Source organism: Perognathus longimembris, chromosome 23 (assembly GCF_023159225.1).
Source record: "Perognathus longimembris pacificus isolate PPM17 chromosome 23, ASM2315922v1, whole genome shotgun sequence".
NCBI classification, from domain to species: Eukaryota; Metazoa; Chordata; class Mammalia; order Rodentia; family Heteromyidae; genus Perognathus; species Perognathus longimembris.
In genome coordinates this window covers 24,108,369-24,127,994 of record NC_063183.1, presented here as the reverse complement: position 1 = coordinate 24,127,994, position 19,626 = coordinate 24,108,369, and the positions used below count along the sequence as shown (strand labels likewise).

Genomic DNA, 19,626 nt, shown 5'->3' with positions numbered 1-19,626 from the left:
CTGTACCTCTAGCAATTACTGTATATTTTTATTATTTATTAATTATTATTTTGTCAGTTGTGGGGCTTGAACTCAGGTTTTGGGGCCTGTCCTGAACCTCTTAGCACTCTGCTACTTGAGCCACAATGCCACTTCTGGCTTTTGAGTGGTTAATTGGAATCTCATGGGGACTTTTCTGCCCAGACTGGTTTTGAACCATGGTCCTCAGATCTCAGTTTCCTGAATAGCTAGGATTATGGGTGTGAGCCACCAGCATATGCATGCTATATATATTTATAATAACCTACTTGCTATTAATATTTTACTTTTTCAGTAAAAGATTAAAATTTTAAGCTAGGCACTGGTAATCCATACCTGTAATCCTTGCTGCTCAGAAGGCTGAGATCTGAGGGTCACAATTCAAAGCCACCCTGGACAGGAAAGTCCAGGGGATGTTTATCTTCAGTTAACCATTAAAAAGCTGGAAGTGGAGAGATAATCGTAAGTGGTAGAGTACTAGCCTGAGTACAAAAGCTCAGGAACAGTGCCTAGGTCCTGAGTTGGAGTGGCATTAAACAAACAAGCAAACAACAAAAACAACCCAGTAAGAATCTAGAAAAGTATTTTTCATTTTTTGTCAAATATTTTGATTTTACAGTTTATGCTTTTTTAAAGAAAAAAGTAGGGAAAACTCTTTACCCTTCCTTATTTGCTGTTTATAGGTTTTTTTTCCCCTTCTTGTGGATCCAAATTTTATATGGTATCATTTCAGCACAAAAACTTTAGTATATTTTATTCTTGTTTATTATTTTTATTATGTTTATGAATCTGAGATAACATTGGTTCTTCTAGGGCCTTGAGGACATTCCATTGTCTTCTGGATTTCATGTTTTTGATGAGAAGTTAGAAGATGAGAAGTTTTTGATGAGAAGTTAGAAGAGTGTTTGTTTGCATCATTTCCTTCTTGTATAATTTACCTTCTCCTGAATTCAAAGTTTCTTTTCATTTTGACTACTGTGGCTGTAGATGAGCTTGGTTGATAGTTTTTTTTTTTTTAGAAAGAACTTTTATTTTATTTTATTTATTTATTTATTTGGTTGGTTGGTTTTGTTGGCCAGTCCTGGGCCTTGAACTCAGGGCCTGAGCACTGTCCCTGGCTTCTTTTTGCTCAAGGCTAACACTCTACCGCTTGAGCCACAGTGCCACTTCTGGCTGTTTTCTATATATGTGATGCTGAGGAATCAAACCCAGGGCTTCATGTATATGAGGCAAGCGCTCTTGCCACTAGGTCATATTCCCTGCCCTGGTTGATAGTTTTGCAAAGACATTGCTGAGCTCATTGGATGATGTCTCTCTGGTATGCAGACAATTTGCCAGCTTTTCTCTCATCTCTTGCTAAGCTAATTGCATGTATTTTAGATATGTTAGTATCCTTTGACAGGAAGCTCTGTCTCCTACCCAAGTATTTTTGTAGTTTTAGGTTGAATACCTTTTATTGCTTTGTGTCCCATTTCATTTAAACATTTTCTCTTCTGGTCCAGTATACTATTAATCCTATTTGATGATTTTTTTCAAATATTGTAATTTTGAGTTCTAAAATAGCCATCAAAATTGCTTTAAAATCCTTTCCTAGGACTGAGCATAGTGACATATGCCTATAATCCGTAGCACCTTAGGATACATAGGTTGGAGTATCACAGCCGGCAACAAGCATGGTACCCTGTATGAAAAATAACTATAAAGCAAAAAGGGCTGGCAGTGTGTTCACATGGCATGGTGTTTGCCTTAGCAAGGCTAGGTTAGGCTAGTGAGGCTTTGAGTTCAAACCCCAGTACCACTCTTCACTCCCCCATCCTTTTCTGCTTATTTTACAATTAGTGCTATTCTAAGGGTATAGTTGCATATAAACTCATGTCACGTTTGTATTTTTTCCTCCAGATCTAGTAATTCTTTTTTTTTTTTTTTTTTTTGGCCAGTCCTGGGCCTTGGACTCAGGGCCTGAGCACTGTCCCTGGCTTCTTCCCGCTCAAGGCTAGCACTCTGCCACTTGAGCCACAGCGCCGCTTCTGGCCGTTTTCTGTATATGTGGTGCTGGGGAATCGAACCTAGGGCCTCGTGTATCCGAGGCAGGCACTCTTGCCACTAGGCTATATCCCCAGCCCCTAGATCTAGTAATTCTTTATTCATGTTTGATCTGCAGTCCCCCATCCTTTCCTGCTTATTCCAGATTGGTGTTATTCTAGGGTATACTTGCATATAAACTGATGTCACGTTTTTATTTCGCCACACAACTTACAGTTCTTTATTCATGTTGGAAAATGCAGATGATGTGCTGGAGAGATTTTGATTTCTGTTAATTTCTGTAGAGTTTTGTTTTTGTACCACGTTTATTGGTTGATGATTTTCAGGCTTGGATTTGTGCTTTGGTAAGACAGTTCTGCAGAAGCCCAAATTATTTGGTAGGCCCCTCTAATTTGTCTCTTCTTTGGCATCTAGCAGCTGGACTCTGCTTAGTAACTCCAGCCTTCCAGCTGTTGCTTCCCATTGGGTTCCTTCTATAAGCTCCCAAGTTTATATTGTTCCAGGTTAGGCCAAGGATTTGAGAGGAAGCTAAATGTATATTTTTGGATCTCCTGCTGCTATGGATTTACACTTTCTATGTCTCCTCCTCCCCCACAATTTCATCTACTCTAGCAGCCCCCACTTTTATTTTCTTGCTTTTAAGCAGAAGGTCATTGCTTTCTGCTTGTCCAGGAATAGCATTCCTTGTTGACTGCAGAGTGCACTAATTAGGATAAACCATACAGATTTCAGCTGTATCTATGGGTCTGTGTTTGTTTTGTTTACATAAATTCTTTCCTAGTTTTTGCCTCTTCCCCCACGCCCCCCCCCCCCCCCCCAGTCCTGGGGCTTGAACTCAGGCCCTGAGAACTGTCCCTAGCTTCTTTTTGTTCAAGGCCAGCTCTACTACTTGAGCCACAGCACCACTTCTGGCCTTTTCTGTATATGTGGTGCTGAAGAATCGAACCCAGGGCTTCATGTATGCAAGGCAATCACTCTGCCACTAAGCCATATTCCCAGTCCCTTTGCTTTTGTTTTTTAGGCTCTCTTAATATTGTTTGTTTTTTTGAGTTTTGTGCCAATATTGGAGCTTAAATTCGGACCTCATGCTCACTCAACTTTCTTGATTATGGCTGGTGCTCTATTACTTAAAACTATGCCTCCCAAACAGCTTTTTGCCAATTAAATTGACATGCAGTTTTGAGGAATTTTCTGTTCTAGGTGGCTTTCGATAAAGACCGTCTAGTTCTCACCCTCCTGAGTAGCTAGGATTATAGTAGTGAGTTATATCAGCTATTTACATAATTAAAATTTTTTGTCCACAGTTTACGATTTTTATTTTCAAGTAGTTTAGTCCACTATAATTTTCTTTTTTCCAAAGCTATGATTTTTAAACCTTATACTTTGAAGAGATAAGCTAATTTTAAGTGACATTTTTATATTTAGAATGTTATGGTGGCTTTAAGTATCAGTGTTCTTTTCCATTCCGCTTTAATTTGTGCCTCTACCTTTCAATGGTCTCTCAGTTTTGTGTCTGTAAATGATTTCCTAAATCATTGATTCAAAATGATGCGAATAAGCCTATATGTAACCTGTTTATAGCTCTTTGGGTATATAAAAACTAGAGAAAAACTTTCATGTGGTCCTACTTTATTGTGATTCTGTTTTTAAAGTTCTTGATGAAGATTTTTATGATCGGAACACTTAACATAATAAGACATTTACCTCTTAAAGCTTTAATGGACACAGGGATGATGGGACAGTGATAGGATGAATTGATGGGAATATATTGCAAATGTGTGAAAATAACGATGAAATCTTCCTCTGTAACTAACAATGTAGGCTAATAAAAAAATTTAAATGCACAATACTTTATCCTTTTTTTTTGGCCAGTCCTAGGGCTTGGACTCAGGGCCTGAGCACTGTCCCTGGTTTCTTTTTGCTCAAGGCTAGCACTCTGCCACTTGAGCTACAGTGCCGCTTCTGGCCTTTTCTGTTTATGTGGTACTGAGGAAGGGAACCCAGGAGATTCATGCATGCTAGGCAAGCACTCTACCGCTAAGCCACATTCCCAGCCCCTATTTTATTCTTTTTTTTTTTTTAAATTACTTTATTGTTGTTTCAGAGGTGATAGTGGGGTTAGCTTCACATACCACAGTTACATTTCCTTTCGCATAGTGTCATCTGTTCCCTCATTCTCTGCCATTCCCTCCCTCCACTCTCCACTCAGGAGTTGCATAGTTCACTTTCATCAATGACTAGTGCAGCCAGTGTGCTCCACTGCTGCATTTTTTCTCTGTTTTTCCTCTGATTCTGTGCCCTCCTCTCACCCTCCCACAGATGTGTGTGTGTGTGTGTGTGTGTGTGTGTGTGTGAATAAGGTATATAAGGTAAAGAATACAAAGTCATCAAAAAAGGAAAAAAAAATTAAGACAAAAGTTCTTTGTTTCCATGTCTTTGGACTTTGTTACAGTATGCCTATTATTTTATATAGATATGAAGAGGTGCCTGGGTTTTGCACCTTTGTGATTCTCTCCTAAGACTGCCCTCTTTTGGTTTCACTACATATGAATATCTAGAATTCTGTGTAATTTGTCATATCCCAGTGCTTTTTTTTTTGCTAGTGCTCAGGCCTTGGTACTCAGGCCCTGGCTTCTTTTTGCTCAAGGCTAGCACTCTACCACTTGAGCCACAGCACCTCTCAGGCTTTTCCTATATATATATGGTGCTGAGGAATTGAACCCAGGGCTTCATGTATACGAGGCAAGCACTCTACCACTTGGCCATGTTATCAGGGAGAGCATGTGCCATTTGTCTCTCTGATCTTGGCTTAGCATACCTCACTTAACATGATTTGTTCTAGTTCCATTCATTTCCCTGCTAATGACATTATTTTCTTTCTAATTGCTGTGTAAAATTCTGTTGTATGTAGGTACCATATTTTTTGGATCCACTCATCTGTTGTTGGGGCATCTGCGTTGTTTCATGTCTTGCCTATTGTGAATAGTGCTGCAATTAACTTGGATGTTCAGGTGTCCTTAACATATCCTGGCTCGTGATGCTCAGGGTAGGTGCCCAGGAGTGGAATTGGCAGGGTTGTAGGGAAGATCGATGTTTAGTTTTTTGAGGAACCTCCAGACTCTTTCCAGAGTGGTTGTACTAGATTACATTCCCACCAGCAGTGCAGTAGAGTTCCTTTTGTCCCTACATCCCTGCCAGCATTTGTTATTAGATTTTAAGATGTTGGGCAGTCTAACGGGTAAGATGGTATCTCAGGGTTGTTTTTATTTGCATTTCCTTTATGACCAGGGATGCTGAGTATTTTCTCATGTGTTTCTTTGCTATTCTTACCTCCTCTTCTGACAACACTCTCCTTAGCTCCCTTGCCCATTTAGTATTTGGTGTATTAAGTTTGGGAGGGGCTAGTTTGATACATTATTATTAACTGTTAAGTATAAAGTTGTACAGTCTAGAACTCCACTCAGTTTTACTATTGAAAAGTAACTACATTTCTCATTCCTCCTCATCCTTAGCAACCACCATCCTATTCTCTTCTGCAAACTCCACTCTTTTGGATACTTCATGTAAGCAGAATCATACAATTGCCTTCTTTCCTTTATGCATGTTGTCTCATGTGGTGGAATTTCCTTCTTTTTAAAGGCCTAATAATATTCCAGTGTCTCTGTAGAATATATTTTCTCTTTATCCATGAAAAGATGGATTTTTTCACTTTTGGAGGGTAAGCAGTGCTGAGGATTGAACCTTGTACTTGTACGTGGCTAAGCAAATGCTTTTATCACTGAGCTACACCTCCAACCTTTGATTCTGCCTCTGTGTTGTGATAATATATATTGCAGTGTACTTAGGAGTCCAGATACCTTTTCCAAATTGTGATTTAAGTTGTTTTTGGTGGTTTTGGACCATGTTTTCTAGTTCCTTTTTTTTTTTTTTTTTTTTTTTTGGCTAGTCCTGGGGCTTGGACTCAGGGCCTGATGAGCACTGTCCCTGGCTTCTTTTTGCTCAAGGCTAGCACCCTGCCACTTGAGCCACAGTGCCACTTCTGGCCATTTTCTATACATGTGGTGCTGAGGAATCAAACCCAGGGTTTCATATATATGAGGCAAGCACTCTTGCCACTAGGCCATATTCCAGCCCTCTAGTTCCATTTTAAGACAGATTTTCTCCTATCTCCTGAGGAGATAGAATGAGAAAGCTCAAAAGTTAAATCAGCAAATCTTTTGAGAGGCAAGTCTTAGGCTGTGGAATGGGGATGGTCGAAATAAAGCCCTCTGGCTGATTGCTTGTTTTCCTAAATAAAATTAATTTGATCACAGCTGTATCTGTTTGTTTACATATCGCCTGTGGCTGCTTTTGTGCTACAGTAGAAGAGTTGAGGGACCATTGAAGAGCAGTTGGCCCTCAGTCACCTAAAGTATTTTGCTGTTTGGCTGTTTATTGCAAAAGTTTGCTGACCTTTGCTATACAGACCTAAGACAGTGCTGTTAGCAACCTTAAAGAGTTCAGTTTTAACCTCTGAACAAATGCTTGCCGAGAGCCTGGTGCGTGCCTGGCATTCAGGTTTGTGGTGTGGCATGGAAGAACTAGATAGAAAGAGATCAATTAATGTGTAAATGTCCAGGAATGAAAGTGATGGGCATAAAATTTTCTTCTGTCAGTATGGAAAGAAATGAGTAGTAGTTCAAAGAGCTTAGAGGAAGAGATTTTTTAATAAAGGAAAAATATGAAAGGAAAATTTTATGGAGTTCCTCTGGAGAGCAGAGTGTGTTGCCATTATAGGAATTAATGGTCTAAGACTTAAACGCAGGGAGTACATGGGCCTCATTACAGGAAATGAATAGAATTGTTTGTGGAATTAAGTTAAGAATAGTAATTGCTCACACAGCTGTTTTTAAATAGCAAATTGTGTTAGGTAATCAGCAAAAATCCACTAAAATGTACTTGATAGTTATGCAGAAACCGCTTTATTGGTACTGACTTATGATCCTAATGGGTACTATTAAAAACAAAGTAAAAACCTTCGTATGCAGTTTTCACATTGGTACAGTATTGTATGTTTTTTGTTAAATGTGGAAATGAAATTGTGATGTTTTCATCTTTCCTTTTCTAACCACCAAACCCAAATACAATTGCCTTGTTCAAGAAGAGCAGCAGCATGAACTTTATGAGCCCACAGAGCAATGAGGTGTGTGCTCACTGAAAGAAGGGTATCTGTTTGATTGCCACTGTGCCTGCCTTTCTAGACAAAAGTGGAATGCTTTATTGTGTGGTTGGATTTTAGCCCACTAATTGATTTGATTTTGTTTGTTCTGTGTTTTATCTAACTGAGCCTCCATTCTTCTTTTGAATGTGGATATTCTTAGGATACCACTTTTTAATTTGTTAGATGGCTTTTTAGCTGTGTGTGTGTGTGTGTGTGTGTGTGTGTGTGATATGTTGAGTTAGCTTCTCCAGGGATGTTAGGATACTTCATTAACTTCCCACAGACTATTTAGAGTTAAAATTGTACCACTTCACGTAAAATGTGGAAATCTTTCGACCTTATAGGTCTATTTACCTTATGGGTCTATTTACTGCCTTCTTTTATGCTGTAGTTGTCATGTGCATTACATCTAAACACATTGTAATTCCTATGAGAGACTTACTTTTGCTTTAAACAGCTGTATGTTTTAAAGACATTAAAAGTAAGTCTTTTATTTACTCTATCAGTGTTCTTTCTCAAGATCCAATTTCTTTCTGATAACTTTTCCTTTAGCCTAAAAATCTTAGTATTTCTGATACCAAAATTATGTTGAGATTGAATTCTTAATTTACATTTACTTGAAATGTTATTCTTTAAACTTTATACTTGAAGGATATTTTTGCTAGGCATAGAATTCTGGTTGAGATTGTATCTCCACTTCCCCTTTTCCATATCACCTCCTAGCACCTTAAAGATACTTCTCCCCATCTGTTAGCCTCCATAGTTTCTGAAGACAAGCTTGTAATAATTGGTGTTGTTCGTTTCTGTGTAATAGATTTTTTCTTTAATTTTGGTTGTCAGCAGCTTGATTATGATGTGGCTATCATAATCATGTGCATTTGTCCCAAGTGTACTCTTTATTTGATAAATTTTATGTATCTCACATTTGTGAAATTTTTTGGGGGGGAGTAACACTATTCAAGCTTGATTTTTTTTTTTTAAATCTCATTCTCTTTGTTCTGTCTTATGTGATTCTGTGTGTATGTGGGGGGTACCTGTACATCATTGTAGTAGACTCAGATTTGTAATGAGCTGGAGAGCCATTGGTAAATATTTGGTATAGATTGACTTAATTTCATTTTATTTTTTAAGTCACTCTAGTTCTTGTGAGGAGTATATTAGGGACAGGAAAAAAGGATCCCCTTTAGGACACTATTGCACTGTCCTAGGTCCTAGGTGATTTGATAATGTTAAAAATACGTCTTAGTCAGAGTTTAGAAATGTTTGCTAAGTAATTGTGGTGTGGTTATACTACTGAGAAGCTTGAAGGTAGTTTGTTTTGATAAGATGCACTCAGTTTTGAAGAGGGGCATCAAATTCAGAATTGGCTCTGGTTTACTATCTCTGTGGAAGAAAACGGGCATTGATAGTTAGATGTAGAGCAACATTCAGTTGCTTTTCAGATGTAGTGGAGGGTTCAACTTTGCCCCCAGAAAATTAACTGCTAGGCTAGGCTAGTGGAGAGGAGGAGGAGGATGGAGGAGGGAAGGGAAGGGAGGAGGAGGGGGAGGAAGGAGAAGAGGGAGAGGAGGGGGAGGAGGAGGAGGAGGAGGAGGAGGAGGAGGAGGAGGAGGAGGAGGAGACGATGAAAACAGAGACAGAAAGACTAAGAGACTACTTCTCATAATGGAATATCTCTTCCTACAGAACAGTTTCTACTAGACGATTGGGAATTTCCTAATTCCAATTCTTGGACATTAGTCAGTCCTTGATTTGTCTTTTTTTTTTTATTTTAAACAGACTGAATTTCCTTTTGGTTTTGTACTATTAATTTAAAAAAATTAAGTCAACGGATTTTCCTGTTTAGTTTTATCTTTATACGGTATTTATGTAAGCATGATGTGGCTAATAATAATATGGTGAACTCTCTAAAAACAATTTCCGAATTAGTTATTTTTCTTAATGAAATTAGCCATTGTTCAGTACTTTGGCACTAAAGACTTTAGTAAAGCATCTACATTTTTAAGTTTTCATTTTCAGCAATGCCAAACAAAAATCATACTTGAATTTTAAATAGAGAAGTCAATTTCTTTAACTCTTGTTTTGTTTTTTGCCAGTCCTGGGCCTTGAACTCAGTGCCTGAGCACTGTCCCTGGCTTCTTTTTGCTCAAGGCTAGCACTCTGCCACTTGACCCACAGTGCCACTACTGGCTTTTGTCTATATGTGTAGTGCTGAGGAATCTAGCCAAGGCTTCATGTATATGAGGCACGCACTTTACCACTAGGCCATATTCCCAGCCAATTCCTTTAACTCTTTACTGGCTTATTTTCTTATGTCTTGTGTTATCTTGTTTTGTTAAAGAACTAGACTTTGAAATCAGGGTCTACTCCTTGCTGAACTTGGTTTGGCTTACTTGTTCAGCTGGCTCTCTTATCACTTGAGATATGTCTCTTTCCCTAGTGTTTGCTAGTTATTTTGGAGACGAGAGTCTCAAAGGGCTTTTCTACCTGGGCTGTCCTCAAACTGCAATCCTCCAGGTATCAGCCTTGTGAGTAGCTAGGATTATAGGCATGAGCCACCAGCGGTTTTCCCTTTAAAAGTAGACTTCTATTTGATAATCCATTGCACAGAAGCTTATATTACTTAAAAAACGAAACACAAAGCTTACAACCAATATTAGATACTTCACACAAGGCAGCTTATCTCCTAGATTACCTTATGATATTATTTCTCTAGCTTCTTTTCCATCAATGTGTAACATAGTAAAGAAGAACTTGTTATTATTATATTCTAATTGATCCTGAATCATGGTGAATGTCTGGAAAAATTGATTGTTAGACCTACTTCATGGGTATCTAAGCTCTGAAAAATGCAATGAAAAGTGTTGGTGTTAGGTTTTTAGATGTACATTAATTTACAATTGATTGTAGCCTTTTGAATCTCATCTAAAAGAATATCATTATTCCACAAATAAAATTGAATAAAAGAAACTATTGAAGACAGACACATTCATTGCTTTTTAGTCATTTAATATAGTTTTTCCCCAATCGGATTTCTTTTACCAAATTATTTATTGAATCCCACTATATAGCAGATGGCGATCCTGCAAAGTGTATTATTTTTCTTTTATTTGTAACTGTGCTGGGATTTGTTATTTCTGGAGTACATTTTACTTGCTAGAATAAGAATTTGGTTTCAGTGCTAGAAAGGCTGAGCGTGAGAGGACAGGGGAGGGAGAAAAAGGGAATGTGTGCAACCTCCTGGGCTCCCTTTTCCACAGGGGAGTCTCATGTATGATACCTTTGCAATATGACTGTGTTTTTTGCTTTCTCATTGCCTTTGCTGTGGGCATAACCTAATAGCTGCTCTTCTGGCTCTGTTCTTTGTATCTCCTTTTTTCTTCCTTTCATTGTTTCCTGGCTCATGAGACTCTGCACTTTCACTTCAAGTACTTTCCCAACTCCAGCCCTAACTTCCTAGTTTATCCTAGACTTACTTCAAGTGGCAGGGGTTTGATTCTCGTTCTGGTAAAAGCAAGTGGCAGGGAAGAAACTCGTTTTCAGCTTTGCAACGGAATCACCCTTTCAACTCAGGCAGATGTTATGCGTCACCGCACCCTGAGAGATGTGTACTTGAATTCTGTAGAGTTAATCAGTTTAGTTTGCAAGTCCTATTTGTGGGGGCATAAAAATATCACTCCACTCTAAAATACTTATTTTCAGTTTTTGCTGATGAACAAAAATCTTGAAAAGCCTATAAAGGCTATGCCTACATGATAAAGGGGAAGGAGTGGAATAGAAATTGTAAGGTAGTTTTAGGATGGAGTTTAGAGAGTACTTAAGTCATAACTAATAGTGGTGGCATGGACACAGAAGCAGGTTGATTACATCTGAGTTTGTCATGGAATGGTAATAATGTCAGATAATGGACTTGGTCAAGAAGTCAGTCTTCAGGAGTCAATCTTGAACACATGGCTTCATCTTTTATTGCTTCTCCAAGAGAAGAAAAACATTTCCTTATAGGTATGTGCCGACATATGCAGCAATTTCTGATTTGTTTTTACTTATTAAATGCTTTTGTAAAAGGAGGCCAATTGCTTTCACCACATTCATAAACCATTGTTTTTTAAAAGCAAGGTCTAAAGTTTAATGTTCATGAACTAGAAAATGTTAAATCAAAATTGCTTGCCTTTAAAATGGGAAAACCAAATAAAAATTTGGATTTTGTATAACTAGTCCCATGCAAAAAAAGAAGGTACTAAGCATTTCTTCAAATAGAAGATTTAAAAATGAAAATACCATTTATGTTTTATTGTGAGTTAAATTATTGATCACCCTTTTTATCTGCTGAATAAAAGTATAGTAATTTATTAAAGTGAAACAAACCTCAACATTTCTACATTTGATAATTACTAAGATTTTTCTTATATCCATCTTTTAGGTCTGTGAATTAAGGAATTCAGCATCTCTAAAATTGCTAAGTTGACATATGTGTACTAGAAATGGGGATGAAAAAAATACAGGGATATCATCTAAACAAAACACCACCACTCCTTCATTTTATTGGAATATTAGTTTTCATGTTTTCTAGAGTTTCATCAGTTTGTACAACTAAGTTTATATTTTGGTTTAACTTACTACTTTCTACTTGCTTTGATCTAATGACTGGAGCTTTGGAAGATTTATTTTTCCTGTTACATTTCTGTGTTTGTATAGCCATTGTCTTCAGCAAAAAGAAGTCATTGATTCAAAACTATGACTTTATCCTTTGTCAGTGCCAGCCACGACCTTTTACTCAGTCTGGATATGTTAACAATAAAACTATAGAGCTCAGAGTTTAAATCTCGCCAGATCCTTGTGATTCTATAGAATCATTTGGGTCCCTTGCTACATCAGATAGCAGTGGCATTGGTAGTTAACTGGTGGCTCAGTTATCTAATTATCATTTTGTTTAATTATTCTTTGCTTTCCTTCATAAGTGAAGGAATTAAAAGTCATTAGATAAAAATTGAGTATGTGGCATCAGTTGACTGACAAGTTACCTGTAGTTAGCACCATCTATATTTTTTGTATTTTCTTTAAAATGTATTTAACTTGGAAGGCACCTCAGATTTGTCAGTCATTTGCTAAAGGTTTAGTTATTATTATTATTATTTTTTTTGCCAGTCCTGCCACTTGAGCCACAGTGCCACTTCTGGCTGTTTTCTGTATACGTGGTGCTGGGGAATCCAACCCAGGGCTTCATGTATGGGAGGCAAGCACTCTTGCCACTAGGCCATATCCCCAGCCCCAAGGTTTAGTTATTAAGAGAATAAGTTGTCTGATTATTTTCATTAGGACAAGAATCATCAAATTGCTATTACATAAATTAATCAAATAATTATGATTTCATCAATTAGCTAATTACTTATTTGGTGTTTGAACTAAAGGCCTCATCCTTGTTTGGCTCATGCTCACCCACATGAGTCACACTTCCCAACAAGCTTATGTATATGTTAGTAGATTTGTGGGTTAATAGTAGTCTTTGAGCTGTGGCTCAAAATGGTAGAGTGCTAGCCTTGAGGAAAAGAGCTCAGGGACAACATAGGCCCTGAGTTCAAGCCCCTCAACTGACAAAAAAAAAAAAATGTACTCACTACCTTATGTATGTAACTATAACCCCTCTGTACATCACCTTGACAATAAAATAAAATAAAAGTTTTAAAAAAGCATTGGATGAGAACAGAGATACCTAGATTATATGCCATTTAAAAATCTGTAAAGAAATATTTCAGTTCTGAAATTTGATGACATACGTAATTATTGCTTGTGGAATCCTGTAAGATTTTTTTTTTGTTTGTTGTTTTTTTTAACTGTTTTTTTTTTTTTTTTGGTCTTTTCTTTTTTGGTACTGGGGATCTAACCCAGGATGTTGCACTTGTTAGGCAAGCGCTTTGCCACTGAGCTACATCCCAGCCCAGTGTAAGATATTTTCGACTAACTTATTTTATATGGATTTTTGAGGCAACTTATAGTAAGCTAGTCCTGCAAGGATGCACATATGATCTGCTGAATCGTATTATCTGTTGTACCATATCAGAAGCATCCACCAAAATATCTTGGTAAGATTTACATCATAATTTTCTTCTTTCCTTAGGTATGGATGAACGTGGAGGTACCACATCTTGGGGAACAAGTGGTCAACCAAGCCCCTCCTATGATTCATCTAGAGTAAGTTTTCCGTTAAACTCCTAATTAGAATTGTAAAGATAATCTGCCCTGTTATGTACTTCCTTTCACTCTATTTCTGAAGCGCAAAATGAAAAGTAACTGATTTCTATGAGGATATGATGAACCACCCTTTTCATTCATAGTAGATTGAATTCTTTTATAAGTGGTTGTACATCAGGAATTCATTATGTTTCCTATGTTTAAAGAAAAAAACACGATATTACTTTTGCACCTGGACTTGCTAAAGCACTTTTCTAAAACTGGAAGAATCAGTATTCCTAACCACAGAGAAGATGGAATGTTCCTACTTAAATAATCCTGTTTCTCCGTGAGTTTTTCCTTTGCTTTGAGATATGGTAGTGGCTTTCGTGTCAGTCTCCACGCTCCTAGTTGTGCCTCAGTAGTCTGTCAGCTATGGATATTAGGAATTCCATAGTCACATCTCTTGAAAGCATGTCAAAACAGACATGGGAGATGACATTATTTGGTTCACAATGAATAGAAAATAATACCAAATGTTCTACACACTGAGAGATCTAAAGGTATAGTCCTTTTTCTGTAAAACAAAAAAGAAAGAGGAAAGAAAGAGAGAGAGAGAGAGAGAGAGAGACAAACCCAAAACAAATAAAAAAATAAACAAATTTGCTGAATGCTGCTGGTTTATACCTGTAATTCTAGGTACTCAGGAGGCATAGATCTGAGGATTGCCATTCAAACCCAGCCTGGGCTGGAAAGTCTATGAGATTCTTATCTCCAGTTAATAACCATCAGGAAACCAGAAGTGGAGCTGTGACTCAAGTGGTAGAGGACTACTAACCTTGAGCACAAAAGCTCAGGAATAGCACCCAAGTCCTGAGTTCTGGACTGACCAAGAAAAAAAAAAATTCCCAACCAGGTGCCAGTGGTTCATGCCTATAATCCTAGCTACTCAAGAGGCTGAGATTTGAGGGTTGTGGTTTGAAGACAACTCAGACAGGAAAGTTTGGGAGACTGTTATTTCTAATTAACTGCCAAAGAGCTAGAAGTGGAGCTGTGGCTTAAGTGGTAGGATCTAAAAGCAAAAAAGCTCAGGGACAGTGCCCACCCAGGTCCTGAGTACTGGCACCAAAAAAACAAATTTCCAAAGACTTTTCAAAAATGAGACTGGGAAATGGAATGTTAATTTAATGAAAGGTTTGAAATGAAACCAAACACTTTCAAGACTCATTACTAATCTGGTGAGGCTAAGAAATCCTTTTCCAAAAAGGCTGTATTTTAAAGTAATAGTAAAAAATTTCTTATTTCTCTCAAGCTAACCAAGAGAAGACAAATAAGCATAGAATTTATGAGTGCATGAGCCAAGAAGCACATTGGGATAAGACATAGAAGGGAACTGAATATATGATGCAGCTCTTGGTCTCAATATGGATTTTGCATTAAAAAATGTTATCTATATATCATAGTACTTCTTAAGAGATTTTTCTATGGTACTTGGCTATAACTTGTGTTTAATTTATTTTCATTATGTTAGGAAAGAATGGGATAGAATCTGGAATTAAGAAAAACTAGAGGAGCTGGGCCCTAGTGGCTCACGCTTGTAATCCTAGCTACTCAGGAGGCTGAGGTCTGAGGATCAAGGTTTGAACCCAGCCAGGGCAGAAAAGTCTGTGAGACCCTTATCTCCAATTAACTATGTAGAAAAAGCCAGAAGTGGCACTGTGGTTTAAGTGGTAAGAGGTGAGCACAAAGAGGCTCAGGGACAGTGCCCAGACCATGAATTCAAGCCCCAGAACTGGTCCCACCCCCCAAAAAATAGAGGCAAATTATAGCTAGTTAATATGGGGTTTTGTGTTTTCTTTTGTGAATCAATGGCCAAGAGAGCTACATGGTAAAGAGCTTTGTGCTTTATATTTTGGTGTCAATTCTAGACATATTATTTTATATTTTTGACATAGTTGAACTCGTTGATGTCCAACTTTCTTTAAACCTTCAGAATATTTTTGATTCTTTGAATCAGTGAATAAGAGAGAGATTTTGTGTCTGGATTCTGGGAGTAGCAGTTTTATGTCTAAGGAATTAATATACTGTTTATTAATATTGTAGTATTCTGTGTACTAATAGCATGTCATTTATTAAGAATGCATTAAGTGGTGCCTTTGTAGTTTATATTTACTTCCTTTTCAACACATGTAATTCATGATCTTGAAATTAAATTTGCCTCCAGAGATGATATACAAAGAAAATTTGGCTTTTCTTGCTATTTGATCCACAGGTCTGATGTGTCATGTTGTCTTTTACTCTTAGTTTATTGTTTATAGAGTATAGGTTGTATAGTGAAAAGTTACATTAGTTCTGTAGTAAACTAGTTTTCTATTTAAAAAAAAAAAACAGCTAAATCTCTAGGTTCTCTTGGCTTAACTTTGAACAACTTACATTCATTCCTGCCTGTTTATTGAGCATTCCAATAGAGTGAGGACCTTCCTCATTTTTCTCCTCATTGAAATCTCTCTTTCTCTAATTTCTTTCTTGTATCCTAGTCACAATTGGAATCTAAGATGGGTTAGTGAACTAGCTAAGTAAATTATTTTGTTGTTTGGGGTTTAATTTTTTTTTTAAACTAAAAATCTGGATCCAATTTCAAACTGTTTTTTCTTTTAATCACTTTCACCCAGAAAGGTGTGGTTATCTTCAAATGCTCTTTTCTAGGAAAATTATCAAGTTTTTAGGGTTTTATCTCTATGCTCACCATCTTAGCCATTATTCATAATCATAAGCATAAATGATTATGATCTTACTAATAAGAGCATCATTTGAAGCCAGGCACTGGTGGTTCATACCTGTAATCCTGTCTACTCAGGAGGCTAAGATCTGAGGATTGAGGTTCGAAGCCAGCCCTGGCAGGAAAGTCCGTGAGACTCATCTCCAGTAAACTACTTGAAAAAATCTGAAGCTGAAACTGGGCCTGAGTGGAAGAGCGCTATCCTTGAGCAAAAAGAAGCCCAGGGACAGTGCCCAGGCCCTGAGTTCAAGCCTCAGGACTGACACAGACACACAAATATCGTTTAGCCAAAGTATTTCTTTTTCTTGGATGTGTGTGTGTGTGTGTGTGTGTGTGTGTGTATACACTTACATGTATATATATTATCCAAATATGCTGCACTTTAAGTGTAACAGATGAGGATATTTGCTGATTTGGACTTTTTTCTTTCAGAATTATAAAGAATATAAATGAAATCAATTTTATGCCCTCTTAGTTATCTACTTTATTTTATTTTGTCTTTGTGATAGCAAGTTTCTTCTTGCTAAATGTTGCTATGAAAGTTTTTGTCTTTGTATAATACAATGCTTTATACATATGGGTGCATTTGCTAAATATAATCTAATTGAGAAATAATCATTAGACTTATTAGGTTGGTTTTAGATGTTGAGGGAAGAAAAATCGATTTAAAATTATGAGGCTTGAAGTAACTGGTGGTGCTATTAATTTAATAAGACTTCTGTGCCTACAAATTTATTCTGGTCGATGAGGATCATACTTAGGCATTTTGTTTAATATTATAGGCTTTCAGCCAGGAGTGGTGGTACACAGTTGAAATCCCAGCTACTTGGGAGGTAGAGATAAAAGGGTAACGGGTTAAGACCAGCCTTGGGGAAGAATCTTGAGACCCTGTGTGAGAAAAGAAACAAAAAGAACCAGAGGCGTGGTTCCAGTACTGAACTGATTGCATAGCTAGAGGACCTGAATTAAATCCCCAGTACTGAAAAGAAAGTGAAAAAGGTGAGGGGCCTTGAAAAGGTTCCATGTGGTGTTATTTACTTCACATGTTTGAGTTTCTAGGTTCTTGTCTCTAATTTTGAGGTTTATGAAGTGTCTTATTAATATCCCAAACGAGAGCTGCTATTATTACTACATTATCTCCATTTAGCTAATAATATCCACTGTGATGGCTATATTTTCTGAATTAACATTCTATTTCTGAGATGTCTGATCACTTGAGTCTCTGAGTGAAGCATCTGAGGTGGGGGCTCACAGAGGAGATAAGAGGGTTTTTTTTTTTTTGTTGTTGTTGTTGTTAGAGACAATGTTTTTCACCCTTTTATTTAAAAAGTTAAAAATGAGTTTGCTAGTAGGAAAACCGTGGGCAGGAAATACATTTAGAAGTACTGTCAGTGACCACAGCATTTTAATCATGAGCATTTTTCAAGTTATATGTTACTACTGTGATTGTTATTTTTGAAACAACCAGCTCTCACGAGTGGCTTGGGTACTTGAAATTTTTTCCCATTATTTATTTTTCTTTCTTTTTGCAATAATATTTTTTGCAGAATGAAATAAATCATTTGCATTTACAGTATCATAAAATTTTCAAAGCTGGAAGTGTGTTAGTTATCATTTATATCTAGTCCCTTTATAGATGAGGGAGCAGAGACTGAGAAGCAGAGTTTGAGATTTGTCCAGATTCTGCCTTGTGTTATCTGAACAAAATACACATGAGATCTTGCTAGACTACAGGACTAATTAATCATTCACTGGCCTAGAACTCAAACGCTCTGAATCGAATACTAGTGTGTTTTTAATCCCCTTATCTTAGTATTTCCCAACTCAAAGAACTGCCCTAAGTTTTTCGGTCATACTCTGGAGGACTGGGAGACTAGAAAATAAGAGGATGTGCAGCTAATGAAAAAGGATGGCTGGAGATTGTAGAAACATTTCCCTAGCAGGTATAGTGTATTATGAGAGTGAATAGAGCAAAATTGAAGAGTCAGTGTTAAATCAGTTTGGCTAATTGGTGGGCTTTCAGTGTCTATTGTTGTGACTCCAAGCAAGATATTTCTCTTTATCTCAACTTTTTTCCCCATGGATAGAAATGGAGTGAGTGCTAATAATGTGGACCTAAGCAGAGAAGGGAAAAACAGTTAAGTGGAGATGATCCTTCTTCTGCTGCCTGTGACTCACCACAAAGTAATTTCAGGGACTTTTTACTAAGAGAAGGGAGCAGATTTGTTTTGTGGTCTTCCCTTGTAATACTTGCTAGGACTTCTGCTCTTCTCTTAGCAACATGGGGATCATTTCAGAGAACATTTGTTAGGGACATGTGGACAGCAAACTGACACATCAAATCCTAGAGAAAGTGGCCTTTTTGGCCAGTCTGTTCTCATTTCAGGGATGCCTGAATTGAGAATTTGACTCTGTGTCCTTGTAAACCCCTGTGTATGTCCTTGTGGACCCCCGTTTACATGTTTATGGACTCCCAAGTCCTTGCCAGACTACTCCATAAAGTCTCAGAATGCCTCATAGGCTAGAAAATCAGTCTCAACGGCCCAACTTTTTAGCTTGTGCCCTCGAGAGTGTGATGCAGGCTTGGTTCCAGGGACCCTCCTCTAGGTTCCCTCTCAAAGGCTAGCCATTCTGGGTTTGATCTACTCCATAAGCCGAAGGAGAAAGCGGGCAGTTTTAGAGAAATTACTCTGATAGTGTTTGTGATCAATTCCTGTTAATAAGTTACAGCCCCTGCCTCATGAGACTTTTTCCAGGCTTCATTCAAGGACTGGCATCTAACACCAAGGGACAGCTGCTGCCTGCCTTCTCCTGGTAGGGCCACATCTCTGCCTTGTACCCCTAATGTCGACGCCTCTTGCCAGCAGGAAGTAGCCAGAGAGAGTCAGTGCCCTTTTTCATGATTACTATAAAGGCTGGAATGTAAGGCCCACTCCTGGGAGGGCTCCATGCAGATGCCCCTGCTCCCCGCCCCCACCTGTTTAAGTCTGTGCCCAGTACCTGAGTTACCTACGTTACTGGCACACCTGGAGGCAGTTACCTCCTACTTCTCTGAGGTCACATCCAAACCACCTGGCCAGATTGCCCACCTTTTCCTATATAATCCGGCTCAACATGATCCCTGCTCTCTCTCCTTTTCTCTTTTACTCTCTTGCTCTTTCCTCTCTTTTTCCCTTCTTCCTTCCCCTCTGTCTCCCCACACTTCCATCTTGTGCGTGTGGGCCAGCAGTTTGCTCTCCCCCAATAAACTCCTTTCTGCCTGAACCAAGTGGTGGGCTTCCTTTCTGATGAACCTTACAATGAGGGCACAATGATTTTGGAGTTGCTCTAGGCTTCTGAAATTTATACACAAAGCCACAGCGGAGCACTTGGGATAAGGGAAACAAAAATAAAGTTCACCAAAAGAGAATGTAGGTTT

At 37.9% G+C, this 19,626-nt stretch overlaps 1 protein-coding gene across 5 annotated transcripts in view; it reads left to right on the top strand.

The window, feature by feature from the left end:
• The window catches only part of Tcf12 (transcription factor 12), a 252,997-nt gene that overhangs the window by 64,630 nt on the left and 168,741 nt on the right, over positions 1–19,626 (top strand). For all 5 annotated transcript variants that reach the window (XM_048332197.1, XM_048332195.1, XM_048332199.1 and 2 more), the window contains one exon: positions 13,377–13,450. In XM_048332197.1, coding sequence (XP_048188154.1) covers positions 13,377–13,450 — 74 coding nt within the window. The remainder of the gene's footprint in view (positions 1–13,376; positions 13,451–19,626) is intronic.